Below are 22,720 nucleotides of genomic sequence, written 5' to 3'. Positions count from 1 at the left end.
TTTGTCTCTTTTTGAGCACCCGGCGGCGCCCGTGCAAGGACGGCAAATTCTGGCAACAGGGAAGGGAAGAGGAGTTTAGTGGATCTGTAGTTAGCGCGCTTGTTAGCATACCCCAGCTACTGTGGCACGATGTTGGAGTGGGGGGGCGGGGGGTGGGGGGGCTCCAGACAGCGCCACGCTGTGACTGTCACAACAATAGGTCCAGATGGATGCTCTGCTGGGGGAGTGTGGAAGCCATGATAGGCCTGTTTTTTAAGGGCGCCCCCCCCCCCCTTGCACTCAAACAACCCCTCTGCCCCACCTCAACAGCCCCGACTAGACGTCCCCCCGCCGCCCGCAGGGACTGCAGTGATTCCCAGATGCCACTGGGATGAATTAGAGATTGGAGCTGAAGCACACACACACACACACACACACACACACACAGAAGTTTTTGTGTGTTGTGCAGAATAAATGCACAAAAAAAGGTCAATCTGGATCCTGACTGGTTGACGGAGGTCTGTTGTGCACGTGTGGCTTCAGCGTCCATCGGACTTTCAAAATTCCTTGATATTCCTTGATATTCCTTGATATTCCTCTCGTCCGTAAAGTCACCGAAGGCCGTCGCGTGTTCTGAGATCTCCTGAGAAAAGTGGCAACTGGAAATGTGCTGAGCTGGTGGACCTGCTCGGGCCGCTCCAGCCTCCACACTCAAGGGCGGAGGGCACAAAAGAGCCCTCAACAATGGTCGAACAATGGCGCTGAAGAGGCAGCCCGTGGCGGAGGGGGTCGGAATGTTCCAGCCTCCCATTTTGATGTTTCTCTTCCTCTGATGGAGGAAGCGCGAGGCCGGCTGTGCTGAATACCTGCAACCAGACGCACCTGGCTTCCGTCCCACGATCAGCCAGCCTTTAAATAGCTGCTGTCGTCGCCGCCGCTCCAGGGACAGAAGCCTGTGTGGGTCAGGGGTTGAGGAGTCCAGAAGACTCCAGGAGTTGTTGGTTTTCTTTTTGTAACTTATCTAATGTGTTTTGGGTCTTTTTTTCCCCCAATCTCCCTGATCTCAACCTGTTTTCCCTCCTTGAGAGGAGTATTGTTCTGATTTTGTGAAACAATAACTGCCGATAAAGTTTTATTTTATTTTTTTACAACTTCTGTCTTTGCAGCTACTTTTTAAAATATGAAACAGGAACTAGTGTAGATGCAGGGTCTGGTTTATGGTTCTGTACCGGACACCCACGGCCGCCGCCTCCATGCTTCAGTTTATCGTTAACAAAAGAAGAGAAGGGGACAAAACTGCAAAGCCCAAAGGATTCTGGGTAACCAGGGTGGAGCTAACATGCCAACATGCTAATGGTGAGCTACAACAGCAAATGCAGGAGCGCCCACTGATTTCAGCTCAGGGAAACAGATGTGAAGCTTCTTTGCAGCCTCCAACAATCAAGATGTGTGTGTGTGAAGGCAGCGACGTTCCTCACACACACTGCGATGTTATTTCTTCTCTTACCTCTTGATGCGCTGCTTTATGTCATTTATAGGCGTCTCTGTCACAAACTTCTGACTGCAGCCTGAGATCTGCCTTCTTTGGGGACCTTTAGAATTGTAGTCCTCAATTCACGATCAATAACGTCCTATTTCCTCTGCTAAATCAATCAAGCTCCAATGTGGAGCGATCAATAATTAAAACATAATATATGGAGGATTTACGATGGGAGCAGATCTGATCTCGCCAAGAACCCTGTTGCTAAAAAAGAGCAGGACTCTCATGAGATCATGAGATCTCCAGCCCTGTGCCAAGCGTGCACGTCGACCTCTCACCTTCTTATCACAGGCGGCAGGAAGGAAACACAGAAAGGCCCAAATGCTGCTGATCTCAGCTCAGATTGGCACTGATTGGTGTTGTGGGGCTGAAGACGGTGGCGGGACGGTTTGGACGTCTCCACCAGAGAGATCCAGGTTCTACTGAGCATCTGATGCTGTCAATGTTACCTGAGGGAAAATCACCTGTGCAAATACTCTAGTTATACAGAGGTCACTCAGCGGGTCAGAGGTCAGTGCACAGCTATGGGGGAGAGACAGGTGGGGAGGGGAGGAGGAGGGGAGAGAAGAGGAAAGGAAAGGAGAGGAGAGGAGAGGGAAGAGGGAGGGGAGAGGAGGAGGAGAGGTGGGGAGAGGTGAGGAGAGGAGAGGAAAGGAGAGAAGTGGGGAGAGAGGAGAGGGAAGAGGAGGGGGAGAGGGAAGAGGAGGGGGAGGGGAGAGGAGGTGGGGAGAGGAGGAGAGGGGAGGAGGTGGGGAGAGGAGGAGAGGGGAGGGGAGGAGGAGAGGGGAGGAGGGGAGGAGAGGAGGGGGAGGGGAGAAGAGGGAGGAGAGGTGGGGAGAGGAGGGGAGAGGAGGAGAGGAGAGGGGGAGAGGAGAGGAGAGGAGAAAAGGGGAGAGAAGGAGAGGAGAGGAGAGAAGAAGAGAGAAGGAGAGGAGAGAAGGAGAGGAGATAAGAGGAGAGGAGAGGGGAGGGGAACAGAAATGGGGAGATGAGAGGAGAGAAGGGAGGAGGGGAGAGAAGGAGGAGAGGAGAGGAGGGAGGAGAGGAGGGGAGGAGAGGAGGGAGCTGGAGAGGAGAGGAGAGGAGAGGAGAGGAGAGGAGGGGAGAGGAGAGTAGGGAGGGGAGGAGGAGGAGAGGAGAGGGGAGGAGAGGAGAGGAGGAGGGGAGGAGAGGAGAGGAGAGGAGAGGAGAGGGGAGGGGAGGGGAGGAGGTTAGTTCTCGGAACAGCACTAAAACACCTCAGATTGTCTCTACTTGCTTCCCTATGTCCAGTAAATACTGGCAGGTTTTTCTTCCTCATTACTGCACAAGCAGCCGGAGTGTGAGGTGATTTCTGGGGGGGGGGGGGTTAACTGCAAACACTATATTGTTTTCTTTGTTCTGTCTATTCTCACGTCGTTTCTTCCTCCCTCCTTTATTCAAGTCCACCACACCCAGATAAATCAGGGGGGGCAGGGGCGTCGGGGAGGACAAGCAAGACAGAAGCCCAGCTCCCTTGTAAAAGGGGTGCATCTGCCATAAAGGGGGGGGGGGGGGGTCATCCAACAATGCTGCTATGAGCCGTGCCTCGTGGGCTGACCTCCTCTTTGTGTCAGCCACTATCTCTGCAGTGGAACGCTAATGGGATGCTTGGGTTCCCTTAAGTGACACTGATTAATGGCCGAGAACGCAGACGGAACCTCCTCCTCGTTATCAGCGCCAGCCCGTTCTTATCGGGCTTTTTCTGGGCGTGAGGGGAAGCGCGCCTCCGAACGGGCGCTTTGACTTGTTTTCCGTGTTGAATTCAACTTCTCGACACGTTCGACGCAGCCCGAGCGTCGTTTCTTTGCGTACTTTCCTGTCTGGACGGGCTCGTTTGATCCACCCGATAGCATCAATAGTCCCTGAACCTCCAGCGCCACGTTGGGGGTCCCCACAACAGCCTTAAAAGCAGTTTGCAAAGGTGCTCAGCTGTGTGTTTCTGTCTTCACGGGTGGTTCTGATCAAATGAACGTAGAATAAATGGGGGAGGGGGGGATTCCTCTCACATTTGACGTGGGTTCTGCTGCAGGAAGACCTCGTCAGTCACTTCTCGGTGGCACCGCCGGTTTTCAGAACGCCGTTCATTTGCAGTCCTGCGTCACAGGCAGGCGCCGGGGCGCCCCCCCCCACCCCCCACCTCTAAATCCTCTCCCACCCGCTCCCCCAAAGGCTGATATCAAAAGGGATTACTGGGAGACAACTTGGGTAATTTCCTGCCGCCTTGAGAACTGTGGCCCTGAGAACAGGCCTCCTCTAACCCTTTACCATCTCGCTGTCTTTGGTCTAGAGCCGAAGAGAGGACAACAGCAATGGGGGGGGGGGGGGGGGGTAAGAAGTTTTTTAGGGGGTGGGAGGCTTTTTCTTGCACTCATGTGCTGTCGGAGAGATTAACAATCAAGTCGGGGAGAGAGAAATGTGACCAGAGGAGTGAAATGAGAAGATGGACAGAAGGATGGGGGGTTTCTTCAGATCTATCCGCATGTATTTCTATCTTTGTGAGGACTTTAATAGACACAATGGCTCCTTTCTCTAACCCATCACAACTAAAGGCCCAAACCTAGCCCTAACTCTGACCTAAACATGCACACACTTACAGTTTTCCTGTTTAAAGCCTCAGTCTGCACTTTGTCGCACATCACACACGTGCGCACAGATACAGCAGAAACCTCTCTGCGTCTTCAGTCGCTGCACGTTTTCACATTCAAACACTTCAGCACAATTTTTCCTTTACATTTGACACGACTTGGCGGCGTCGCACGCGCGAACACAGCGTTGCGCAAACATGCTCCCTCGGACGCGCCAACAAAATTGTCCCCTGCTTTTTCTGTCCTTACACACACACACACTTAGCCTTGCAAACATTGCGCCCTGCCATTGTTCTCGCACACACAAGCCTCCACTCTCTGCCATGCCTGCGTATGGGACAGCTGCCATGGGCGCCTACATACATCCCACTGCCCTTTAGAATGCATACATTGTGGTCAAATCCCCCTGAATCTAGAGTGGGCTGACAAGCGCCTCACTGTGCCCAAGGTCCCTCCAGATAAGCCATTGTAAGCCTTTCAGTATCACAATATCACCCCCCTTTCTACAAGACAGGATATGGGTCATTGGGTCAAAGGGACTAAGTGCTGTGTATTACATAGGAATTATGAATGTGGCTCTGCTCGGCCCGTCCCTATCTGCTGCAGATAATCACCTGCAGATTATCCCTCAGCAGCGGCGCCCTTAATCAAACCCCGCCCAGGGAAAGTATGCTGACATGTTTTGACGTGGCCCAAACGAACACGACGGAGCGCTGCCGTCTCGGCAGCAGTTTGACCGGGTTATCGCCGCCGAACTGGGAGCTCCTGAAACTAGAGCGCTATCTGAAGAGACTTAAATTAACGAAACGAGGCGCCTGTCTGCACTGAGCTCAGTGGGGGGGGGGGGGCAGTGGCGTGAATAGGAGTCACCTCTGCCGACACTTGGAATTCTACTTAAATTACCTAAAGCTCGGCTCCTTCTCCCTCTCCTGCTTTGGCATTCCTCCCACCTTATAGTGAGGAGCAAAGGTCATTAGCCAGTGGTGGGGGGGGGGTCGCCAAGCTCTTCTTGTTATAAGCGGGGGCCCCCCTCTCCGCCATCTCTTATACTGGGGGGCTGGAATGAACTCCATGGGAGGGCACGGCGCTCCTTCGCATGTGTCTTCTCACCCCACCCCACCCTAAAATTGAGGAGGGCCGGCCATCTGCGCCTTTTGTCTGAGGAGGGGTGGGATCGCTCCCCGTTTCTTTTCTCCCCATCCCGTCACGTCCACACGCGCACAGGTTGCCTCCCTCACTGAAGGACGGAAGGAAGGAAAGAAGGAAAGGTTTCTCTCCCATCCTCCCTCCCTTGCCCAGTATGAAATATCCAGTCCCTCCAGTCTCTCCCAGTGGAGCACAATGGGAGGCTGTGTGTTCCTGGGACTTGCTGATTGACTCGCTGACAATGTCCACACTGCTCAGGACATACTGTTCATGTACTCGTACGTCACCGAACGTGCGCTACAGCAGAGCGGACGACCGGTGGGGACGAGCTGAACAGAAGAGTCCTTCTTGTCCCTCGTTCGTCTTCCTGATTAAGTGCGTCACCAGTGCATATTTGTTTGTGCGCTCATGCAGACAAGCGGCTCTCAAAGTAACACGTAACACATCTTCAGCTTGGTGCTTGCGCTCGCCTGGCACCCAGCGATCACAGCATGGCCTTCGGGGGGCCTGTCTTTACCAAGTCGCTCCCATCCAGCTCCCATTGTTCACGGAGAACAGCTCAGTGAATGGAAGACCTAGTTTTGGCTGCCGAGGTTGGAGGACCCTCTCCGCCACTCTTTCCCTTTGGCTCCTATTGTTTGGCTGGGCCTCCTACTTGCTAGGGGCCCATGCTGGACCTACTTACCCAGAAAACATTCAAGGTTGCTGCCAGTCAGCTGTAACCTGTAACCACACATTGTTGTTATTGAATTCGATATGGGGACACCAATCGCAGTTTATTCGCACATTCTTCCAACCACAAAAAGGCATTCAGTGGTATGTTAAAGCTGTCTGATCGGGACAAGAAAGGCGTTCAGTGCCAGAAGGCGGTGGTGTAAGGGGGCCGCTGAGATCCCCCCCCCCCACCCCCCGTTACCCCTTATGCTTGAAGTTGAAGTTTACAGAATTCGTAGAGTAAAAGATGAGGCCTGGATGGCAGAACACTTAACGCCTAACAGGGCAGCCAGAGCGGAGCATGTCCCAGCTGCATTCGGGTGAGAGGTGGGGGGACACCCTGGACAAGTCCTCATGCCCCTGCATGGCAGGGCTAAGAGACAGACAGCCACACGCACTCACATGCGCATGGCCTTCTCCGGCTGGTGCCCTTCTTATCTTAATGGGATTGGCGCGGTGGAGTCCCCGACGAATAAAGCGAATTAAATAAAGGTTACCAGTTCTCTCACGGGCAGCATCCCCAGTCCAACAGTCCGGGAAAGCGAGTTTTACCAGGTGGGTTTTGAAAAGAAAAGGCTTCTGAAGCTTTTCTTCACCCATTTGTGACTTCAGCCAACCACATTAACCTCTGCGGAGCGAAGATACGTGGAGCAAAAAAAAAAACCAGGACGGGAGGTAAACACAAAGGCGAGGGTTGTGCGGCGGGGAATGAGGCGTTCCTCTGGGACGGGAAACGTGAGCGGTGACAACAGGAAGCCGGTGTGAAAACTACAGAGGGAGGATTCCCACAGCATCCCTTCTCCTTTTCATCCGCTCCTGCGTCGACGACTCCCTCTAATCTGAGCATTCTTCTCGCCTCCCGTTAGGGTCCTACGCATGTGACTCTACCCGCAAGGCAAGGATTTAACGAAGAGTGTTTGACCCCCCCCAGGCCAATAGCTCTTTGAAGCTGCAGTTTCCTTCCCTCTCTCTCACTACCTGGCCACTCCTGCTGTCTCTTCTCTCTAATTTATAGAGGTGACATACTGCCCTGAGGCTCTCCTGTCTTGTCAGGCTACATCTATACCTTGAAGGAAGCCAAAATATGCATATTACTAACAAAATGAGGACTTTTTGGCTAGTCCTTACATCTTTAAAGGCCATGGAACTCTGTGTGTGTGTGTGTGTGTGTGTGTGTGTGTGTGTGTGTGTGTGTGTGTGTGTGTAGTTAGTGGTATTTTTTATAACAGTGCCGCTTCGTAAAACCTCTTAATTACATATACTTACACAACTGCCTGTCTGTAAATTGGCTGCAAATGGCGTTTCAATATGCATGTTCAGTGTAACACTTGAGTTCTTCCCGCACATAAACTGCTTGTTTGCTTTCTTTTCCACGCAGCACCACCAGAATGTGCGCCGCCGTTTGTTTGTTCCGCCGATGTTCGGAGTGTGTTTGGGTTTCTGCCTCTCCGTGCGCACCGCTCCCCACTTTGGAAACATTGTAAGCAGATGTCACTGCCCCGGTCAAACAATGGTCACCAAGAGCCAGAGGGCAATCAGCCCGGGGAGGGTCAGCGAACAGTTTTAGGTTTCGCCAACAGTCGTTTCCACAGCGTGTTTGTGAATCGGTGCTTTGAGCCGCTTTTCCCTGTTCACAAACTGGCTGAACTGGAGAGACTTTTTTTTTTTTTTTTAAAACCCTGTGAAAAAAATGTGCAAGCAGGAGTGTTGACAGAAAGCGTGAATTGAGATTTGGGGGCGGCAGAATAACCTCGTCAGCAGTGCTGGTTTGAGGAACAGGGTGGGGTGCGACTGTATCGTGTTGTTTTGATACTGTATCACAAGGAAGGGACGGGTCTATCCTGAAATGGAGATAATACCCAGGATGCTTTTCCCCTGCACACACACACACACACACACACACACACAGCACAAACCAAACAAAAGAGACGCCCGCTGCAATCTTGATGGAAGGCAGATTAGTATCTTAGCCAGAAAATCCTGACAAAGTCGAGAGGCGCGGAGCTTGTGGGGCCCTTGGGAAAACATAGACATTGACAGTAGCGCGGCCTGTGGTGTCAACACGAGGTCAGATAAAGAGGCTCCCACGAAAAAATGCTTAATCACTCCGGCTTCTGCCCGGATGAGCGAGGCTCTGAACGGGCACCTGTGTCAGCAGCGCCGACACTGTAAATAAGATGGAACTGATAGCAGGTTGAGCAGGTCAGCTGGTGATTTATAGATGGCGTGCGTTCGCGTGTACAAATTCGCCACGTTGCTTCTCTACCGTGCGAGCCAACAATTACAGTAATTGGTGTGCGAGGAGGGATGGGGGGGGGGGGCGTGTGTCCACAGTGTTTGTGTAATCGGTGTTGGCCTCCCATCGAGAACAAATATCTATTGTGGCTGGTGAGAAGAGGACGGAGCGGGTAGAGACGAGGGCTGTGAGCGACTCGAATCCTCCAGCGTCCCCTTGAGTGTGTCACAGTTTCATTTCATCCCGTTTTATTCCAGTCCTATATTTTTCTTTCCTTTCTTCTCCACCTTCGCGTGCGTGGAAGGGCACGCTGCAGATGTTGCCTAATTACCCATGAATGGCAGCGTCTGCAGCGGACCACCAGGAGTGATGTAAAGCTGTGACATTTACCAAAATGTCGGGGAGTTTTCGGTGAGAGGAAGCGGTGACGGCTGGTGGCAGGCGTTCTATCTTCCCCATCGAATATTCCCACCTTCGGAGGAGTTGAGACGCTCCTTTTAATATATCTTCTGTCCACGGAGACCAACCCGACCGAAGCGTTCCACAAAACAAACTGTAAAATGTCTCCAGGACTAAAAACCAGCGGTGATCTGAAAAACCTTTTAACCCTTCCACTCGTGTGGGGTTCTGTTCGTTTCATCCCTGCTGAAGAGGTGGTGGGGGGGGGGGACCTTCAGAGATTCCCCTTTGTGGCCCACTTGAGAGTCTCTCTCTGTGAACTTCACATCAAACAGTCACGTGTTCTTTGAAGTGTGTGTGTGTGTGGTGTGGGGGGGGGGGGGGGGGGGGGGGGGGGGGGCGCTGAATACAGACCTAAACATGTTACAGTTCAAAACAATGTAAGGTGAAAACAGCACTAGACAGCCTTATCTCTCTCTCGCTCTCTCTCTCTCTCTCTCACACACACACACACATACATACACACACACACACACAAATAAGCATGCTATCATTCATCGTCTACGATTCTTTGAACACACGCAGCAGCCTCGATCACGGAGATCCCCCTGAATGTTTTTTTTTTGTGCATCAGCGTTTCAGCGCGTGTGTTTGGTGAAAAGCATTTGATGACTTGGTGTTTGTCGTGCCACAGCCGTGCACGTGGTGCGTTTACCGCTGCTGCTCCTCAGTGGGCCGTCTCACTCATGTCTTTAACCCTGATCTTTGGGTTTTATTGGTAGACCTGAGGTGATTGGAGATGGCGACAGAAGCGGCGCAGCTCTTTCTTAAGTGCTGTTAACTCTGCTTCCATTTTGAACATTGTTTTGCCAAGTTTTAATTGTGTGTACTTCTTTTTATTATTATTTATGGTGGGATTGTCATATGTAGATTAAATGATTATGGTTGTATAATGATGATTCAGGATGCATGTCTGCATCTCAGATGCTCATATTTACTAGGGAAGGCGGTACAGAAGACATACAATAGATATAAAAACTCCAGCTAACGCACAACAGGAGTGGCTATTTGCCACACCTTTTGGCTAACACTGATGTTGCACAAACTGCCATGTGCAAAAAAGACTGATGTAACATTACACAACAATATTTCCAAATGTCCAGCACTTCCCAGGGACTTTCACAAATGCATGTAATAAGACGGGCACATTAGCTCGAACGGTCAGTCTGAATTGCCTGATTGGGTAAATGGGGGTGTGTCCGCCTCTATTGCGACAACCAGCTGACTCCTGAGCGTACCTGGGGGGTCAGCACCCATCGCGTGAGGCCGTCTCAGCTTCAGAACATGGCCGTTGTGTGTTGACCCAGTTTTTGCCATCATCTTTATGTTTATGGTCGATGCTGCTCGTAGAATTTTGGCTAATAGGCATCGAACTGTATGCTTTCGGGCCCCATTGGGGCCCTTTGTGCAATCTATGGGTGCAGCCTGCCATCCCCCATTTTCATGCTGGGAATGGTTGCAACACAAACCCTGTATAAGTGGTCAAAGATAATTCATTAACTACTGTTAACTAATGGCTACCGTAGCAGAAAAGCACTGTGCCTAGTATAAAAAATAAATTCTATGTTAATGTTCTTTTAGGATCATTTAGCTGCCCGTGATACTTAATTTTCTACAGTAAGAATGCTGTTAAAGTCCAAAGACACATTTGTAACCATTAGTTAATGGATGACTGCTGACATTAATATACGACACATGGCAGCACTTACGAATAACAATGCATATTTTTATTGCGCGTACAAACAGCAGACTGCCGTGACAGTGCATGTGCAGTGACTTATGGTTTTATTCTCTCAAATATTTGGAGGGCACAAGGACCTCGCAGATCCCCTAGACGGAGAGGGGCCGGACTCCGCTTCTGTCTAACCCTATCTAATACTGACATTGGCCACTGCTCCACATTAAGTATCCCGCATTCACGCACACAAAAAAGGGAAAAAAGGAAAATCTCTGGAACCATCTGACCGGCGCATCCACCGGAGGCTTTCTGACTGTTTACTGCGCAAAAGAACACTCAGAGGGGGAAAATGGCCAAAAGCGACAGGCAAAGAAGTTTGGGGAGTGAGGAATTCTTCTTTGATTCCGAGGCGTCCCTGCTGGATCAGCACGATTTCGAGATGTCTAGTTGTACTTTTAATGACGTCTTCGACTCCAGAGACTCGCACACTTTCCTGATAAACGTGCAAGTTTTGCTGGAAGCTGCGAGGTTCCTTGAGAGTGCCGACAGAAAGGACGGAAGTGAGTTTCATTGTGCTGCGTTTGATCTGTTTTTAATACTTGGGTCTATAAAAAAAAAAAAAAAATCCGGAAAACAAGACTTCAGACCGAGTTTATTTAACCAAGCTCCAGTGCTTGATAATAAGCACGGCTATTTATAAAGGCTTCTCTCGCTGTGATTTTTAAGAGTTTATAAATGTTTCGTTTGTGGTTAACGATCCTTTTACTTAAATTATGCGAGGGCGCTTGTGCATCCGTGCACAGCTCTCAGCAGATACAGCACATAAAGCTAAAAGGATGGGTTATAGGTAAAAATGTTGGGTTTTTACATTCGCAAGTGAATCATTTTTATCTTGCCGGGGGGTGCGGGGAGAAGGGCAATGATATGACTTTAATAGGTCGTTCATTTTTCGCCTAAACTAATAAACCTCACAAGAGTTAGGCGCTGTTTGCAGAGATTTAATATCAGATTTCATTTGGCAGGGATTTGGCAGCGCAGATCTCAGCGGTTCAGCGCCTCTCTCGCTTGTTTGCTTCCTGTTATTTGTAGGCGTGTCGCGCAGAGTTCCACATGGTGCAAAGTTCGCTTGTGATTGGTCAGTCGTGTGTCCCGGCCCTCGACGCCTGTCAAAGCCCTCCGCCAATCAGGTGCTTGCTTGCCTGTGACGTCACGTGTTGCTGGGCCCGGGCTTGGCTCGCGAACTCAACCCTGCGTTTTGGTCGAAACATGGGAGCTGTAGGCTTTTATGTTGAATACTTGGAAGAAATGAGCCGCGTAAAAAGACTCTTTATCGATTAAGGTATGTTTTTTAAAGAAAAAACGTACATAAAAAATGAACTAATTTTAAGTCGGTCGAATTCAATCAGGTTAGGATTGCTTTCAGTCTTGCAAATAAATATTTTACGCGCTTGAACGCGTCCTATTGACTCGGTTTACCAGAATGCACCGCGCTCACACGCTCCTCCTTCTCTTCTGCTAGGCCCCGCCTCACAACCGCAGCTAGGTAAACAAACGCGAGAGGAGAAGAACCGAGCAGCAGCAGACACCTTGCTGGCTCCGGCCTCCCTCCAGGATATTTTATATTGTTTATATCCATTTTTGTAACCAAAATAATAACAGAATGTTTCCTACGAACTTTTAATACTTTGCTACGCGGATTTTAACGTTTTATAACAACAAAAACTGGCAGGAATTGGCAGTCGCTTGTCGGTTTTGAGACACTAAATTTTTGCCGACTGTTATTAAGAAATAGAGACCCAAGACATTTGACTAGATAACAGCTCGACGTGTTTTAAGTCCACCCGATGGTCTGTCCGTTTATTTTAAAACCGACCTCTGTTTGCCTGTTTTCGCAAAGCTAACGCGCAAACTAAAGATAACGTCTGGAAATAATGACGGAGGTGAAACTAATAAATATCCAACGTTTATTGGAAGCCGCGGAATATCTTGAAAGGAGAGAAAGAGGTGAATATAAATCCGTGTTCCCGGCGATCACGGAAAATGTTGAGTGTAAAACCTTTGCATATGATTCGATGGTTACGTTTCTAGATGGTAATGGTATTTTTTTCTTTACTTCGTCAATAATAACTAAGTATTTGAAGAGTATTCATGCTAGCCTGGTGTGCAAAAAAAGCATGGAAAAGTGTGCAAACCCGACTAAACAGTTTTCTTTTCCGCAGAATGTGAACACGGATATGCCTCGACATTTCCTTCAAATCAAAACACAAACTACCAGAGGCAACGGAAATTCCGAAATAAGAAGTTCAGCAGTAACCACAATAGGTAAAAACCATCCATTTCCCTTATCTTCCCTTTATAGTATCGCTCATTTGATTGACTGCTACTATCTATGCCTGCTTTTGACGCGATATTGACGTGTCTCTATTGCTGCTTGGTAAATAGGCTATCGTTGCCATCGTCTGGAAACGCGCTTTCCTTTTAGAAAGGACTTTGACTGGAAGTTTCCCACTGTCTTGCAAACGTGTTAAATTCATAAGGGCATGCATGACAGTGCACACAGTGGTTTCGTTGACCTGGGGGAGGGGATAGCAACACAGCTCTGCCAGCTTTTCATCAGCTGATTGTCAAACGGACTGCAGTGGCTGAGTCTAGGGATCGTCGCGAAATGTAGTGAAACGCAGAGAGAAAAAAAAAGGATTTTCCTTTTTAAAATTGCGATATTTTACCAACCGCTGTCTTGAATAAACTCGAGTCTTATTTTGGTTTAATATAGGATTTTTGACAGGCCTGATTATTTTTTAAAAGCACGAAATGAATTCTACACTGTGCGAGAGAGCGATAGGTTTCCCTTAAACCCTAAACGGGTATCGCTGCTATTTATGGCTGATGTTGTTTGCTGACATCCAAAGGTGGATACATAGATCCGTTTTTAGCATGAAAGGTGCTAAGAGTTGTCGATAATTTGGCGTTTCACCTTTTTTTGCAACCCACCAGCCAAAGTGAAAGTCTTTCTTTCATTTCAAACCACTTGTAGACCTATATAATCCAAGACCCCCCCCCCCCCCCCCCCCTTCCAGTTATTTTGATATAGCCAACATGAAGCTGTTGAGGAATGCTGTAAATTATGTTATGTGGCTGACTGCGCTACAGATAATCATTGACAGCCCTGAAAAGAAAATTGCTCATTTTTACAGTGATGACAGTAAACATGAACTCAGTAAAAGAGAAACAGATGATCTAAGGCCGGATAGATTGTACTTAATTGCTGTGCCAGGCTGCTTACATTAAGCTGTCAGCTGACAGCCATACATCAAATGCCATCCCTCCCATCCTCCCATCTCTGAGTAGTTTAATATTAATGTTGGAGCTGGCTATGTACAGAAAGTGCTGTATTACTCATCAGCAGCACCGCCTGTTCTGCATGGCAACAGCACGCACCGGCAATGTAAAGATCTAGGGATGTAAAGCTTGAAAAGAGTTGGCTGTAGAAAGGGCACAATGGTAGAGAACAGCAAAATTTGGGGACGGCATTGTCTTTAGAAATGCTTCTCTGTTTAGCCCGTGAAATGTTCACAATGATCGTTGAGCAGCAGCACAACACATTTCAGAGGGATTATCACAAGCGTGACAGCACTATTGGCACTATTTTTTCCCTCCTCCTCATGTCGTGGTGCAGCTTAAGGTAATTCCCACCCAAAATGCAAATCAACACAATATAATGGATTCCCCTCACGATGTCAGGGTCACAGTGGGGCCAAACCGAGCAGAATATTTTGCTGAAATAGTTCGATTGCCTCCTGACTTGGGCGAGTTGTTACCCTGAAGCCCATTTTCTCCATCTTGCAATGTAATATTCCAACGTCTCTTCATCAGAGACCATAAACTGAGTTCTTTACGACCTCTGAATCAGCATAGTCATTCAAAAATTGCTTGACAAACAATCTCTTTTATTAGCTCGCGGTGGGGCCAAGTTTTTAACTGCAGCCTGATTTCTGGAACGCGCCTGCTCCAGCTGCAGCCACCTTCTCGGTGGCGTGTTGAGGCTTAGAGCGATGGGCTTATCTGACTCTGTCCTCTCTTGCCTACTGTTTATAGCAGGGTTGCTTTATCTCCTTGACCCACTCTCTGTCTGCATGCACATACACACACGCTTGCATCTACACACACGCTTGCATCTACATGTGTGCGTGGCCTTCGGTCAATTCATTATCACTAATACTGTATTAGTGAGCAGCAGATATTGGATCCAGGAGTCGGGGAGTTTATCATGATAAAAGGCAATTAAAAAAGAAAACTGGACTAGACCCACACTGGAGTCACGGAGGCACGAAAGAGCCGTGTAGTCAAATATTTGGCCTTGGTGTTTATTGGTGTAGGTCACAATAAAAAAGGGTGAAGAGTGATGACCATGAGGCTCTCCTAATGCTACAGCCGTGCACGGTGCCTCCTTATCTTCTGCTGCGTTCTTATTTCCTGAAGCCTTATTTACAACATGGCTGCCGTCCTATCTGTCCGCGTCGGTTTTAAAAGGACCAAAACGAAGGAACATAAAGTGCGGCGGCGGCCGTACATTGTGTCGTGCTGATAGCACGAGTGCATCACACACTCCACCCAGTGCTGAGTGTTTAAACGGCTGCGGCTCCTCCATTTAAACATCAGGCCTTCCCCCCCCCCCATGAGAGGTTCCCTCCATTGTGTTCTCACACAGAGAGACTCTTAGTGCCCAGCTGATTCACTTTACATTATTGACACAGGACTGAACACTGCCCCCCCCCCCCCCCCCCCCCCACACACACACACACACACGGACTTTCAGTTTTTCTGAGATACAACACAGACATAGATCATTATGTGGTAGTTTATTGGGGTGAAGGCCTCCTCTTTGGAACCCGTTGAGATTAAATGAAGTCACTCGCTGTGCTAGGACTCCATGTCTTATTCACCCCTCCCTTTGGCGAGACCTTTCAGCGAATTATCTCGCAAATAATTTCCCGTGTCGCGGCCGTGGCCGTTTCAGGAAGTGACGGGTTACTTTTTATTTTGTCCCCGCAAACGTTGACGTTCCTGTGCTCATTTCTCTCTTTTCTGCCTTCACAGGTCCACACATAATGAGCTAGAGAAGAATAGGTGAGTCCTTTTGCCTTTTTCTGTGTTAAAACCCTGACGTGTCCTTCTCTCCAACGACTCACTCTATCCTTCCTCCAGCATTTCCTCCTTTCTGCGGGCCTGTAGAACCTGATCTGTAGGATGACCTTGTTATGTTCAGTTATGACCGGTTCCTCTTTATTTCCGCCCCGTCTCGCCCTTGCTACTTGTACGTTTTTAAACATCTTCACTGTGTGTTGTAGTGGCTGTGATCTATGTCTATTTCTGAGCGGGATGAGCCATCTCCAAGCTTTGTAGATGGATTATACTCTTTAAATGCGTTATATCTGCAGCCAGTATGGCCTGTTTTGATGATATAGGAACTATGATGGTTTACCACAGTTGTCTGAAGAACATGGAGACGGGTTCCTAAGAAGCCCTTATCGGCTTGAGTTCACCACCCACATTGTGTGCTTATTATTGTTTATGCCGTGTGACTTTGCAGACTCCGAGTCCAGCTGTAAATAGTTGATTTTGTCACCATAAGTGAAATAAAACTCCCATTTCATTATCTCCCGAGGCCTGGGCGCAATAAAAAGACGTGGGAGGCTCCGTTCGGAGTAATTTCCACGTCACACCAGCCTGTTTTTCTCACCATTCTCCCTGACAGCCTCCTCTAAAAGGATGGGAACGTTGGAAGGAGAGGCGTCCAGCGAGTTAAATATAGCTGGAGCCGACGTGTCATCTTGCTACTCATACTGTACGTGATGCCACGCGAGGCCAGCCGGTCTGTTCAGTGGCCCTGGCAGATCACCGCACCCATGCCGGTTTTGCATTTTCGTGGCGACACACACACACATTTATACACTGTGTGAACCAACACCCAACGAGGCTTCCCATCCTCCAGGCCCGTCTTTCTGCTGGCTCCAACCTGATATTCCTGTTGCTACACACGCGTAGGGATCGAGGCGTTCCAGATCCAGACTGCGCCGCGAACACGCCGGCCTGTAAAAACGCCGTTTCTCACTTTCCCCGTAATCGTTGACCAGAACCCGGCTCGTCGGAACTTCCTTCAGAGCCCAAATTGAATTGAAATTGAAAATGTAATCCATCCTTTCAGCAGCACTTGTAAAGTCAGATTCATTTATAATCCCTCCTGCCAGAAGTTAATCCAATTCCCTTGGAGCACGTGCCTCTCTGCGAGCTACATGTATCAGGCATAGCTGTTCACCCGAGTGTGTCAGGCTCAGAGCGTGATTCTCCAACAATGGGAGCAGTATTCCTTCCTTTTCGGCCCACTTCCACGCTGATGAGGCAGCCCTCTCATGCTTCAGCCTGACGAGGATTCCTTTTTTTTTTTACCTCCAGACTTATCAACACTGTTTATCTGCCGCCGGCGAGACGATTTGCCTCGCACGGCTAGCGCAGGGCTCGATAACCTCTGTGACAAGTAGACCCGTCTTGACAGCACAGCTCACAGGGTGCGGATAAACTGGCCCAAATTGGGAAGGGGGGGGGGGGGGGGGTTATACATTCCAGATGCTCACCCTGTGCAGCGGGACCAGATAACATTGTGGTTTCGCTGCTTTGATGAAGGCCCTCTTAAGAAGCCCATGTTACTTGGAGCTGCCAGTGCTAAATTATGGCGCCCAGTTGGGTTTAACGCACGTTGCCGCCGCGCTGGCTTTGATCTCGTGGCTCTCAGTGCTTTCATTTAAATGTGTTGATGCCAAATTCCCCCAAGTTGGGGTTTGTTATGAAGGCTTAGGCTACAGATTACGCATTCTAACCCTTTGGACAGTACAGAAGGTTTTTATCTGCTACAACAATCTACAAAAATGTGTTTGATTCTTTATGAAAGAGGCCGAACACCTTTCGTCGACTGTCGAGGGAAAACCAAAAAGGCTTGATCTCTACCTTTTGATGTGTGTGTCACACAGAGAGCGAGCGAGTCTATAAGTGGCCACATCGCCACCCATCTTTTTTTAAATATCTCTTTTCGTGTCGTACAAGAGCTACCACGTTTGTTGTAATTACAGAGCAAGGAGCCCTCGTTCCTGCCCGGGTCAAATGTGCATTGAGACAGAAATAAGCGCTCCTGCCTGTGCTGATGATCACAAGTAAGCCAGTTTCGCCAGCCTTCATGCTGCCCCAGTAAGTGCAGCCTATTCTCAGGCTGTGCTACGGGGCCTAGAACTGGGACCATTTGTTCTGGCCAACGTGACGACTTGTAAGCTTTTCTTGGCTCAGAAAAGCAGCTTAGAGGACTTGATCTTTGGTCTGGTGAGTCCAGTTGGAGAGCATACACGTGCAAGGGCACACGCCACCCCACCCCCCTCCTTTCCCCTCTCGCAGGCCGCCCGACGCTGGTCCGTGCAAGCCCGGCACGACTTTGGCTTAGCTAACGACACCGGCAGAAAACAAGGAAGTATTTGACAGGCTGATGGGATGAGCGCAGGGATAAGTCAAATACACCTTACTTAGTGGTGCTGTGAGCGTCCTGTAAGCCCGGAACACACTCCCAGTGTGTCATTGTGTTCAAGGGATCCTCCCTGCACCGTAATTAACAGCGTGAGCCGTTTTCAGGGTGAGACCGGTCGCTGCAAACAGCCCGATTATGACAAAACATGTTCGATTGAAGTTGTTGCCAGTGGTAATTTAGGACGCAAAGGAAGTCCTCAGCCATGCGTGATAGGTCGTGACAGTGGGAAGATGGTGCCTGGCGTGCTTGACCTTTCTTGTTGAGCCCTCATGCTGGAAAAGTTCACCTCTAGTACACGATGGGAGTGTGACTAAAGGGCGCGCAGGCGCGTTCAGGAGGTTTAAACTACAGTTTAGTGGTCATGTGCAGCTCCTATCACGGGGTCTCAACCACGCCGTTGTCTGAGCCAGTTACGAACTGCTTGGAGATGAAAAGGCTGTTTTAGTTGCTGCAGGGGCTAAAAGAACTAAAAGGCTGTACCTTAAAGAAAGAGGGGAGCAACGATGGAGGAAGAGAAGGCAGGAAGCCCGTTTGAGACCAACTCAATTAAACTAAATCTGAGGACGGCGTCTATTTTTAGCTGTACAGCTGGGGAAAAACAGGGAAACACCACAGCCTTCTGACCAATCACAGAGGTTAGCTATTCACCAATGAGAGCTAGCGAGGCCAAGAAACAGCGAGAGGAGCCCCCTCCACCTAATCTGGCGAGCGGCGACCTCGCCGTCCTCGTTGAAACGCTGGAATATCGCATCTCTCTGCTTAGACCTCAAGTCACATCAGACAGTTCCACCAACGCGTTTAAATGTAATGAAAACAGCCCCGTGTCATCATAAAGGACACAGAACCACTGCAACATCTGGCTGGAGCCTTAGGAAGCCGTCCACACACGTACGGGCTGATCATGCTTCTATGTGTTGCTAATATATGTTATTTTCCCCCTAAAGAATCGTATCGATTATTCCGATACCGCGTCCTACATAGCCCACGTTGCCCCCCACCCCCCCGGTGAAGCAGATTAAAAGGCAGTGTGCACGTGTGAACTAATCTGCGTGCGAGGGCTGGGCTCCGGCGCTGCCCCGCTGCAGACCACAGCCGCCACTCCGACCGTCCTCTCCCTCTCCGCTCCGTCGACGCGCGCGAACGCGTGTTCACGCCTGCGGCCGGCGCTCGGAGAGGACCCGACTGCTGCGCCACCCTTTCATCTTCCCCCCCTCCCCGGCCCGCCCCGTGCACGCTCGGGCTTAAACGCCGTCTCTCTTGCCGTCCCGGCCTGTCCGCTGCTCTTCCTCCACGCTCCCGCCGGGCGCCACGCAGGACGCCCTTTACGCCCTGGGTGTCTTTAGCAGATATAGCGCGTCGGACCGCCTAGTACCAATCAGCTTATTTACCCCGGTGTTTCAACTGGACTTTCACCAGTCCGAATGGATTTTCCCGCTGCCTTGTGCAGCGCTCCCCATCCCCCAGTTTCCACTGTGGGTTTCAGTAACCGAATCCATATCTTTATTGCGAGCTACAGCCAGAAATTCTGTCTCTCCCCTACACAGAAACTCATTTTTTGGGATTGAGGTCACAACTGCGTAAATGCTTAGAAATATGGAAGTCCCTCTAACACCCCCCACCCACCCACGCGAGCGCCAGCCATGCATTTTTTACCCCTACTGCATATCCAGAAATGTGGGTCACCGTTCAGCAGAGTTCCCATGGAATCCCAAGACAGTGGAGTAACTGATGCTTCCTTCTGCGAGGCAAGGAAACGAGAGCACCCCCCATCCTCCTCATTCCTCCGTCCCGTTCGTCAAAAAGCTGTCTGTCAGTTTGGAAAGACAATTGGATCTCGGTGGATGATTGAACTGTTCAAACTTGAGGCCTCAGGCTCTGGCGCCGCCACTACAAACCATTAAAAATGCACAAATCTACACTTGACTTCTGCAGCTCCACGAGTGGAACACAGCTTTTAATCCGGCTTTACTGGCTACACTTGCAGCCCATGCATAAAATATGCCCCCGCTCGTGTCCACCATGTATGAAGATGTGGGCGAGATGCACCTTTCATGTATCTGTTCATGACATTTGTCCAAATATGTCACATCGATGGAAGGAAAACTGGAGTCTGGGCTGGAAAGCGCGTGAGGAGACATCACTCGCTCGCCCTCACTGAAACCCGGTGGACAGGCTGCCTCACGTTTGTGCCCGTGGCTAGTTTCTGGGCAGATTACGCAGGCGGAACAACCCCCGCTGCCTACCCCACCACCATTTCCCACCCTCTCTTCACTCCGACTCTCAGTATCTATCCCATCTGTCCACGCTCCATAACGGACATGAAGAAGAAAAAAAACGAGGCTGCGGGACGGACACCTCAGCACTTCTGCATCCGCGCGTTTGCATGCGCGAGGACGTCGGCTGTAGCCCCACGATTGTCCCGTCACATGTCTGGACCATCTGCCGAACCGCGCGAACTTTTCAGAAAGAAGGATAATCTAGAATAATGACTCTGCCATCCTAATCCAGAAGCCTTCGGCATATAAGCTCGTCTCCATCTGCATTTGCCGCTTCCTAAATCTGCCATTTATAGCTCCAATCATAAAAACGGAAGTTGGACGAAGCACGTAGGGCGGGCGCCAGGGTTTGGGTTCTTTGAGGACTGTTCCAGAACCTTTAATGGCTCCCTCCGTTAGCAGCAAATCAGTCAGGTGCTGCTGCCTCTGCGGGTAAACATGTGACCCTGCCCGTGCAGCCCTACAGTGCTCACGTGAGCGGGACAGAATAGAATCTCCCCCCCCACAGCTGAAGAGGTGAAGAGAATTAGCAGAGAGAGTCACAAAAAAAAGCAAACCAGTAAACAAAGGCGCTGACCCGACACCAGACCGGCAACACAGAGGAGGTAGTTTCTGAACAATATCTTCAGATTTACGCCAGTGGTGGTCTTCTGTGGCGTGGAATAACTGGGTGAAGGGTTGCACTTCCTCCCCGTGTGTGTATGAGAAGTAGGTCGACGTGTGTGTGCGCGCGTGTGTGTGTTTAATGGGTTTGTGGGATTTTCAGAGTGTATTGACGGGTATATATGCGCTGGAACTCCGACGCTGCCTTTGAAGAGCCCGTCCGGTAATTATGTCGGACATCTCGGTCGGCCTGAGAAGTTAGTCATTATTTATGTGTTCACACGTTTGGAATGTCCCCATTGTTCCTGCAGCTTTGAGGGGCTATCAAAAGGAAATCCAGCATTTTGTTTTCACACGTGTTGAATGGTAAATCCCATTTATGTCTCCGGCCACTGAAGACGGCGTCTTCGAAAGCTTTTAAGGAACACGTCGGTTGGGGGGGGGGGGGCAGCGCCAGGCACAGAGTTTATTGTTTGGATTCGGCCGGAATGAAAGACGTTACGTTTTAGGGGAGGCTGGAGCGTAACTCATGGGAGTCGGGATGAGGGAAGAGGGAAGAGGGTGGATGAAGTGGGACGGTGCAGAGCACTGACCCCAGGCCAGCGGGCTGCTGCTCGCTCACATGTCAAAGCCAGGCGGCAGGAGCTGCCTGGCTGTGTACCCATCTGGGGCCCTTTAGGAACACACACACACACACACACACGCACCACACACACACACACACACACACCACACACACACACACACACACACACACACACACACACACACACACACACAGGAGGATGGGAGTGGAAGTACCCCCAGTTGTCTCAAGAGGATGTCGTGGCAGGAATAAATACAGGAAGCGTTTTCAGCCAAGATTTGCTCCAGTTGAATTCATACCAATCAAAAAAAAAAAGGGTTATTTAAGCGACGGAGGTCCGTTTTCCATAGCTGGTGATGAACGGGCGGCAGCTTTAGAGGCTGTTTGCTCTTCACCCGAGCGTCTGGAGACCCCAGACCTCAGAAACCGACCTCGCCGTTTCGGAGCGGGCGGGATTTCAGACGCACCGGCCCAATAAGAGGAATGTCCCTCCGCAGAGGGGGCTTTTTCTGCCCGTGTGTCAGCGAGGGATTTGATCTCCCTGCTGTGCGTGACAGTCCGGAGAGCACGGCGAGCTACCGGCCACGTCTTTGCTAATCCTCCAGGGATGAAGAGGCGTTCGCATACAGCGCCGTTTATCACATCAAGTCAAATATATATATATGTATATATAGATGTATATATATAAACGCAAACGTCTCTGTCCTTTTGACTCATCAATCTACGTCACGTGCACTCGCTGGGCTCCTGACGTGTCTGGTCATCGACCGGCGGCCCAGCGAGGGGGGGTATGAGTGTTTTAAGAGCACGAAGCCGTGAAAGGACAGAGCCAGGACCGGAGGCGCTGGATGAGGGACACACTCCTGATCGTGGGTGTGGAGGGGTTCTCACTGACTCGGCACAAATTGGCAAAAATCCGACGACCCTTAAACGTGACGCGTCTCCGGTGGGAGACGTAGAGCTCGACGCCGGGGGGGGGGGGGGGGGGATGTATTTTAGAGTGCAGGTTTTATCTCAAATGTCTGCCCAGAGCGATGGGGAACACCCTCCTGAGGGTCTCTGTTTGCCCCAGAAGGGGGGGGGGGGGGGGCAGGAAGGCAGGAGGGGAGTATTTGCAGGTGGGAGTTATCTGAACTTGTCTGCTGAGACGGTTGTTTTAGTCTTGATGGGAGCAGCCAGACAAGCCCAGACACGACCCACACATGAGTAAAAGTCAGCCTTATCACATGAAATACACGGCGCGCGCACGTGGGCTGTAAACAAACCGGAACTCACCGACTTAATAGTGGTGAGTTCAGGTTCCAGCTCAGAGTGTAAGAAAAAGGGACGT

At 50.1% G+C, this 22,720-nt stretch overlaps 1 protein-coding gene across 3 annotated transcripts in view; it reads left to right on the top strand.

Moving 5' to 3' along the window:
• The first annotated feature begins 10,546 nt into the window (after window positions 1-10,546).
• mxi1 (max interactor 1, dimerization protein) overlaps window positions 10,547-22,720 on the top strand; it is a 16,446-nt gene continuing 4,272 nt past the window's right edge. For 2 of the 3 annotated variants that reach the window (XM_029850907.1, XM_029850906.1), the window contains exons 1-3: window positions 10,547-10,918; window positions 12,578-12,680; window positions 15,456-15,485. In XM_029850907.1, the coding sequence (XP_029706767.1) occupies window positions 10,708-10,918; window positions 12,578-12,680; window positions 15,456-15,485 (344 nt within the window). In that variant the 5' untranslated portion in view covers window positions 10,547-10,707. Of the gene's footprint in view, window positions 10,919-11,887; window positions 12,363-12,577; window positions 12,681-15,455; window positions 15,486-22,720 lie in introns of those variants that run through there. The other variant, XM_029850908.1, reaches the window with a different exon arrangement.

This window comes from Takifugu rubripes, chromosome 17 (genome assembly GCF_901000725.2).
Source record: "Takifugu rubripes chromosome 17, fTakRub1.2, whole genome shotgun sequence".
NCBI lineage: Eukaryota > Metazoa > Chordata > Actinopteri > Tetraodontiformes > Tetraodontidae > Takifugu > Takifugu rubripes.
This window is presented reverse-complemented; position numbering and strand designations above follow the sequence as displayed.